The sequence below is a fragment of the Struthio camelus genome, chromosome 8, assembly GCF_040807025.1.
Source record: "Struthio camelus isolate bStrCam1 chromosome 8, bStrCam1.hap1, whole genome shotgun sequence".
Lineage (NCBI taxonomy): Eukaryota > Metazoa > Chordata > Aves > Struthioniformes > Struthionidae > Struthio > Struthio camelus.
In genome coordinates, this window is record NC_090949.1 from 24,889,294 (window position 1) to 24,897,762 (window position 8,469).

General features: G+C 36.9%; 1 protein-coding gene across 2 annotated transcripts in view; it reads left to right on the forward strand.

The window, feature by feature from the left end:
- Positions 1 to 3,806, forward strand: part of PIGK (phosphatidylinositol glycan anchor biosynthesis class K) — a 75,601-nt gene extending 71,795 nt beyond the window's left edge. Inside the window, exon 11 of one of the 2 annotated variants that reach the window (XM_068952788.1) lies at positions 3,645 to 3,806. In XM_068952788.1, the coding sequence (XP_068808889.1) occupies positions 3,645 to 3,674 (30 nt within the window). In that variant the 3' untranslated portion in view covers positions 3,675 to 3,806. Of the gene's footprint in view, positions 1 to 2,267; positions 3,470 to 3,644 lie in introns of those variants that run through there. The other variant, XM_068952787.1, reaches the window with a different exon arrangement.
- The last annotated feature ends 4,663 nt before the right edge of the window (positions 3,807 to 8,469 follow it).

The following is an 8,469-nucleotide window of genomic DNA, read 5'->3' on the forward strand; positions in this document are numbered from 1 at the left end:
TGATTAAGACTGTCCCTGATCTTCCGGTGCAGAGACATTGCTGTACTCGTCTCTGTTTTCCAGTGGAATTTCGTGGAGGAAGCTTCAGCACGTGACATGACAAAATGTAAAACCATACTCATAGATCACCTTTTAAATATTTATTCATATAAATTCTTTAAAGGAATTAAATTGTGTTCTATACAAAATAGGAGAGGCAGGCATTTAGTGTCGCTGACTGCAAATTGAAGTCATTTGTCTGGAAGGGTCAGGTGCCACTTTGTAGTAAGGAATTTGTCTAAGATCCAAGAAGAGAAAGATTGATAGTACAAAGAGACTGATAAAATGAGCGCTGCAATAGGCATACGAAGGTATGGGTTAATTAGGAAGATTTAAACAAGAAAGTTCTTTGGTGTGCAAAAGCATGATGCGCTGTTACTTTCAGATTTGAGATCTGTTGGCAGCTTTTTTACATGTTTAGCACTGATTTCCTGAGATGTTTAAATGGAGATGTGTGGTTGTGAATATCAGTGAGGTGGCGAATTACCAGTGTTGCATACGTTGCAGCTGATGTGGGTTTCTTAGGAAATTGAGCGTACGTATGTGTATAGGTATACACCCCCCCCATCTTTGCTTAAATCTTCACTTTTTTTCCTCTTAACGTAAATTATAATGCTAGTTCTCTGATTGCTCATCAGAGAGAATGAATTCACTCATGTTTCAGGGAATCAAGTTCTTCAGGTATCTCAGGTGACATGGCTATTTCTTCCACTTTTAAATTACAAGTATGGTATTTGAACAAAAATCTTGCAGTTAAAACTATCTAGCTTTAGAAAATGGAAGCTGAGCAATCTACAAGTGTTGTTGTCTTGTTGATAGGAAAGCTGTTTTGAAAGAACAGATGCTGCAAGCTATTGCTTATTGCCTTGAAGTTCACTAGCCACCTGGAGCGTTTTGTGGAACGCAGCAAGCTTCCCTAGGCAGATCCGTGCAGAAGTCGAAACAGAACCATCTTCTGTAATAGTTATTCACGTGGCAGAGTTATAATTTTATATTTGACCTAAATGCAACAAAACCAAAATACTCTTTATTGAGTGTTGAGTATTGACCATCATTCTGTACAAGGACAAAGTCATGGAAATCTTTCAGTAAGGCGGGAATAAAACACTCAGCAAGCACTTCGGTATTTATTATTATAACAGTGTAAAAATCTTCTCTACGCCTAGCAGATCTATATAACATTTCTGCTGAGGGCAAGAGAGTAGACATCGGCATGAGGGACTGAGTTCTAAGTACCATAGTTCTGATATTTTTGTCATGATAAAAGCAAAATTTGGTATTCACCTTACTACTTCGCCTTAAAGACAGATTTTGGGGCGCTCAGCAGCTCCATCTTGTACAATCCATTTCTCACAGATTATGGAGTATCTGAAATTTTTATAAATATGAGAAAAGCTGGAAGGGGATGGATGAGTTTTATCTTGTTGTATCGTTAAGTGTGTGATAGAAAAAGCCTTAATGAGTTGCAGTGCATTTCATTGTACTGAAGATGAAAATACTGTTGAACAGGCAGGTATTTGAATTGCAGAATATATTTCTGCAGTTGAGGAAAAGCAGTTAGACTCAATCAGGCCCCTGGGAAAACTGATTGACATTAAAAACAATCCTAATTTGTGTTATGATATTCCTTTAATAATGAATCCTAGCTTTTTTTATGGTTAGGTATCAGTTTATTTAAATGTGAGTATAGAAGGAGCTGTGGAAAATATTCTAGGGGATGGAAAAACAACATGATCCGCTTTTGTTCATATTTTCACTTGCAGGAACTGTTTTTCATACCAGCAACATCTTTATCTTATGTTAACATGAGACCAGATATGAGAAGTTCTGTCCAAAAAAAAGTGTTTGAACAAGTCCCCCAGTGCTGATAACGTGCCGTGAAGGTGGTGTCTCGGGCACAGTTCTAGTGGCCTTTTGTGGTAGTTACTTCCCTGCTTGATTGTAAGCTCACTTCTCATCAGCTTTTAAGCCCTTTCAGCCACATTAAGAAGAAGGATGCTTCTACCTTATGAAGAAATACAGCTTGTTTTGGTATTTTTCTCTACTACAAGGAATTTTTTTTCCTGCTGATAAGCATAGTGCCTGTTCAATGTGCAAACTTAAGTGTGGAGTGTATATATAACTATATGTATATAATAGCAGTATATATTAGATAAACTATATAAGTGTATATAAGTATACATACATACTTGGGTGTGTTTTTTTTTGTTTGTTTTTCTTTTGTCCAGAAACCAAAGCAAAAGGACTGGCATCCTCCTGGAGGATTTATTCTAGGACTCTGGGCGTTGATTATCATGGTTTTCTTTAGAACGTATGGAATCAAGCACATGAAACACATCTTCTGAATCTGAGCAAGCAAGATGTTTGCACTGACTGCTACTTGGGATTCACTAGTGCCATCAGAGTTCTTTGTGTGTGTATTACGGATGTAGGAAAAAACTGCTGAAATTTCACTTACAAATGTTCTTTCAAAATAATCTCCTCCCTTTTTTGAAAAAAGTGTAACATTATTATCACATTTTCTTTTTTTTTTAATTTATCTTGTTTACATATGCACTTCCTGAGCAATTTTTTTCTCATGGTTAAATTACAAAAAGGGGGGAAGGACCCTAAACATCTTAGCAGAATCTCTGAGGGTGATTATTAATTGTAAATGGGCAAATTGTTTCCCATGTGCTTCTAAGTAAATTTTAGAAATAGTCACCTATGACTGAAGAACTAGACAGTATGCAGAATGTTATTTAAGATGTCATTTTATCAATAAAAACTTAAGCCACTTTGGAGACTTTGGAATGGTGTATTGAAAGCTTTCTCCACAGAAATAAAAATAATGTAGAAAAATATTGATCTTGTTTTTCCGTTAAGTGCAACTCTTAGATCAGTTCTTTTACCTTAGGCAATTTTGGGTTTAGGATTGTATGAGTTGGTAAAAGTAAAAATACAGCCAAACACTGACTTCACTGAATCTACTTGAAGAAGAAAATGCCAGAAAGAGTAAAAATATGACTTCACCCCGTCCATTAGAAACCCTTCATAGACTTTGTCTTTCAACTTCATACAGTTCGGAGCTGGAGGTTTCTTGGGTTTTCAGTACACTGGGTTTTTGCCCAGAGGAAATTTGACTTTGGCATCACGATGAAAAATGTTATAAATTGTGCTATTATATTCTGTGTTTTCTGAGCACTTGGGAAATGAGCTTTATCACTTAGGTTTTGTAAATTCAGTTTTGACATACTGATTTGTTCTTCTTAGACATTTACTGACAATTGTATGTTAAATGGTTTTTGTCTGTATGTTATACTGTCATATTAGGGACAAGAAACGCAAATTTGTTCATGTATAGAAACAAGCCTACTAGGTAAGAGGTGTTTTTGCAGTATGCTTTTGGAACCTGTTCTCTGTCCTAATAATAAAGCTGGAATACACATGGTGTAATTTTAGATACACATTTCAAAAAATTATTAGGAATTATTTGTAATCACACATAATATCAGAGCCAAGATCCTTGTCTTGGAAGCATGTGGTATTGAAAACTTTCATATTGCACAGAACATACAAATCTGAATGCTTAAACATTTTTATTGTCCTTTTTTCTTCTCTTTCAGACTGATTGTGGCACCATAGCCTCAGGTTAGGGGTAGTGGACTCCTCAGAGGGCTGCATGTATAGAGTGACTGGAAGGGCTACAGAAGGCAGCTGTTGAGGCTGGCAGCTGTTTCTAAGGGCTGATGCTGGACAGCAACGTCAGCACTATAGCACGTCTTCTAGGTATAAAAACTTTCTTTTTTTCTCCATATATCATTAAGGCAGCAAGAGGAGAAAGGTACAAAATGATCCATTATCTAGTGGTAAATTCTTGCCTGTTACAACATCGCTATAAAGTTATCGTACCTGGAACTTTCTATTGCATTTTTGGCTGAACAAGAGTTGTTCTCAGCTGCATTTGTTGAGCGCCAGGAATAGGAATTAGCTGTATTTAAAACCAAGGCATTCCCCACATGTGTATCCTTAGTTTTGTAAACTTATACTCTGTGAGAAATAATATTACAGACTTCTTCCCAGTTTGCAGGTGAGAAGTTTTTGTATCACTGATGCATAGGTATCTCGGCCAAGAACAGTGCAACTTAACACGCAAGATGGAAGGTCTGCTTCCTGAAAGTGGCCTGCTGAGAGAGGAAGAGTTTGAACAGGTCCAAGCAGTATTAGAAAAGTTGCTCTGGATCTCTTCATAAGGTGGTGTTTTTTTCAGATACAAAACAGTAAATTCATACACAAACCCTGATACTTATAAAATGGGCAAGGGTAACTTTTCTTAAAATGAGAAGACCTACTGCTTTTCTCAGCTATTTCTAATGCAACAATGAACTAAAATCTGTTTTAGACACTGTAAAAAAAAAAAAAAGAATCCTACAGAATTTGTTCTTAGAGGAGCTGCTTAACTTTCATTTTTTAAAGTCAGCCTTTGATGCTTTTTTCCTTTCTATTGTAGCAATTATTTTTATCAAAAATTAATTTTATAGTCAAGTTTTGACACACTTTTTAAAAAAGTGAAATGGATAGAGCTTTCTGCCTTGCTTCTGTTGCTATTTAAACTTACTCAGAATCCTCAGGCCTTATTCAACTTCTCCCTTTCCCTTTTTCAGCCACCATTTGCAGAAAGTGGGTAGAAAAATCAACAGAACTGAGCTGAATTTTGTAAGTAGCAGAAGATGCCAAAGATGCTGTCTTTTTAAAAGCTTCTCTGCTTGGGGAGAAGGAGGCAATTAGGTGGGTTATTAAAATGCAATTTATGATAGAAACACTCAGTAAGTGTGCCTGTGAAGGTGATTAAATTGAAGTGAGAACAACAATTAGACTGGAACGCAACAAACTATGCTCCGGGCATTTCTAACATTTTTACATGCGAATTGAAATAGATGGTTCTCAGAGTCGCCATATAGTTGCCTTCTCTACGCTTTTCATTTCGTTCCTCAAGTAGTTACAGTCTGAAAGCAGCTCTAGAAATGTTTCAGGGTTGTTTGCATTAAGTATGTTTCGTGTGCTTTTTTTTTTTTCTTTTTTTTGAAAGGTTAGTAATTTTTGGTTTTCCCTGACATTCCTTCAAACACAGTTTAGGATCTGGGAACTGGCCAGAACATTTTCCCTCTCGCACACCGTTTGTGTTTTGCAGGCCAAACAACACGCTTGTGCAGTGCAGTGCAGATGCTTTCTCCCCTGTGCACAGATGAGCCTTTTTAATGGAATCCAGAAAACAAGCCAAATGGCAGTGCCCTTTTGTTTTCTTGCATAGAAACTTCTAGAGCAGAATTACTTTCAGCAGTTTGTGAGTCTGTGTAGATAGGTCTGTGAACCAAACATACCCATGCTTGCAAGATTTTGAACGTTCATTTCTGAATTCTGTACTGTGTAGTTGCATTAACCTATTTTGCAACAGGTTACTTTAACATTGTTTAGAATATTAATGGTGATAAAAATATTAATAACTCGTTAAAAACTGAATGATAGCTTATTAAAATGAACTTTTTTATTTCAAATTTCCAGCTCTTTAGGATCTCTTATTGATATGCATTACCATCATTCAGCTGAAGATACCAGCAGGTATTGCACAAAAATCAGTGGAGAAAGAAATCTGAGCAGCTATGAAATTATCAGTCTATGCCAGCCAAACTTTTTATGTTTTTCCAAATATCACCATGAAATTCTGTCTTCCTAGCATGAGCTAGGAAGAAGCTAGGATGACACACAGACCAAAAGTATCTTTACAAATAGCACTAACATTACATCTCTTCTAGAGAATGGGCTTAGCAGAGTTAGAGTTTACGAGGAGGGGTTAATCTCCATAACTAATTACAGGAAAGAAAATGTAATCTGGTTCTAATTCTGTCTCTTAGTGTTTGCAAATTGTGTCCGTTCCCATCTCTGTGTCAGCAGTTAGGGATACCATTGTATGGTACCACATGGAGGAAGCATACGCAGCGGGAGTGAATGCATCTTGTGACCTAATACGCCTTCAGATGGGGATCATGGGAGGGCAACGTGGGGCTGAGCTGCATACACTAAACCAGTGATTTGTGAAAGAGGTGAGAGCAAAGAGCAGATTCAGATATGAATTTATCATGGTGAGGGAGAGGATTTGCAAACTGGCAGGAAGGACAGAAAGGTGGTGTAACGTATTCTTCAGTGTGTAAGATGTAACTGAGGGACTAACTCTCCCACTGAGGCAAACGAGCAAGGTGTGCAGACCAGGCATTTGGAAGCACAACCTTCATATATGGTACAATTTTGGGACAAAGACTGGGAGCATTTGAAAACTTAATATCCCCATGTACACATCTTCCAGATCCACCCATGTCGCAGAGCTCTTCTGTGACCTGGTAGAATTTTATCATGCTTTCCAGAGCCATTTACCTTTGGGCTGAGGACAAGCATAAAGGATGCTTTTACCTAAGAGGCTAATTTATCCAGAAAGACATTAACTACAGAGAAAAGCAGTGTATATAATGAAAGTGTCTTCTCAACCATAACTTCAACACTGCTGTACAATAATGAGTATCGTAGGGTTTTTGCTTTTTCTTTTTTAAGTGGTGAAAGGCAAAGTTGAAAAACCACAAGTAGAGGCATTTCTTGTGGTAGATAATATCCTCTGCTGTGTGCACCGTGCTATTATCTCTGCTTTACATCTGTCTGTAAACTTTTAAAAATAACAAGGTGTAGGGAATGCACCTTGAAAGTATTGGTGTTTTATGATGCAAACTTGTATATGCTGCATAATACACTCTGAAATCATCATTTCATAGCACTAGTTTCACTTGCAAATTCTTTAAAATTACTTAATTTTTCTCCCATAATGAGGATTTTTGCATGATTTATTGATTAAATTGATAGCATTTGAAGATTTCAATTCAAAGTTTATGAAGATGTGTGTATGAGAATGTTTGATTCTGCTCTGGTCTTCTCCCCCATGCACCATTTTAGATTTAATTTTTTTTTTTTTTTTAGTGTATGTGCAACTAGAACACTAAAGCCTTGTTCATATAGGCTTGTCAGTTTTGCTACTCTGGCCAACGGTCTTACTGGAGATGCAGATTGTATCAGCAGAAGTTATTTTGGCAGCATTGCAGCATTGTTTACGCGAATTCCTTGAACAAAATAAGCTATACCAGTAATTGACTGTTTTGATAGTGTAATAGCTGTGCTGGCTAAAGCTCTAGCATGGATGCTATTTCTTAGGAAGTGACTTTTTTCACACTGCTGACCGATTCATAGTTTCGATGACACGGTTCCTGTGGAGACCAGGCACGGGCAACTGGGGTGTGTGTTTTGTTTGGGACGTTTGTGTTCACTCTGGCATGTCATACTATTCCATATATCAACAGCTGTCTAATTTGAAATAGCAGATGTATTTCCTTTCCTAGCTCCAAAAGGACTTACTGAAATAATACTGTCATAGATTAAACGCTTGACTCCGCCGGTTTTGAGGGCAGGGGGCACTTAAGGTTAGGCTCTTTGTGCTTTCTTTACATCCTGTTCCAATATAATGATACGTATTTCCTTTGTCAAGTGCTTTTAGATATACTAATGAAGAGCATCACTAAGACTTAAACATGACTGTTTGTTTTTTTTATTAGTTACTTATAATTTTTGTGCTGTTTTTCCTGTCCAGGTTAAATTTTTCAGCTCACAGTATTATGTCTGAAACTGTGATGATTTTAGGTTCCCCTAACCTCCACTGGTCTTTCTAATGCAAGAAGAATGGCAAACAGGATCATCAGTTTATCTTTGCAATGCACTTTAGTATTTTGTAAAGCTCTTTTACATACTCTCCTTCATAGCAGTCCTTATCTTTGCATTTTCTTTGCATATAATTTTTTCTGTACTTATTTTTGTTGCTTATTTCTAAATAAGCTGCTCTTTCTCTGCACTATTTTCTGTGATGGAGTGAGCAGAAATGACCCGAGTGTTTCATAAAGCGCTGGCCTACAAATGTGTAACCATTTATAAAAAATGCAGTAGTGAGGCTGAAAAATGTTCCAGCTTTGTGTACAGCTTAGATACAGAGAGGATGTAAAAGGTGAGGGGAAGCATACCCTTGTAGTTCATAAATCCATCCCAGTCTTTTGCTTTTTTGTTAAAACATAAACCTAACCTAAGCTCTTGCCTTAAACTCAGTCTCACCAAAGATTTCCTTTCAGAATTTCCTTCATTCTGCCATTAAGACTCACGTTATGTTACATATTTAAATTGTAACTAATAGGCTCCAACTAATTTGATGGCCAGAGTGAATCAGCCAAGTCCTAAAACCTTAAACCTTGCAAAACACAGATTGCTCTCTTTATCTTCACTGTACTTTAGGAATTTTCTAGTATCTTAAAAACTACTGATGTGATTGTACAGTTTTTTGTCTCAGCTGCGTAAAACAGCTGGCATATT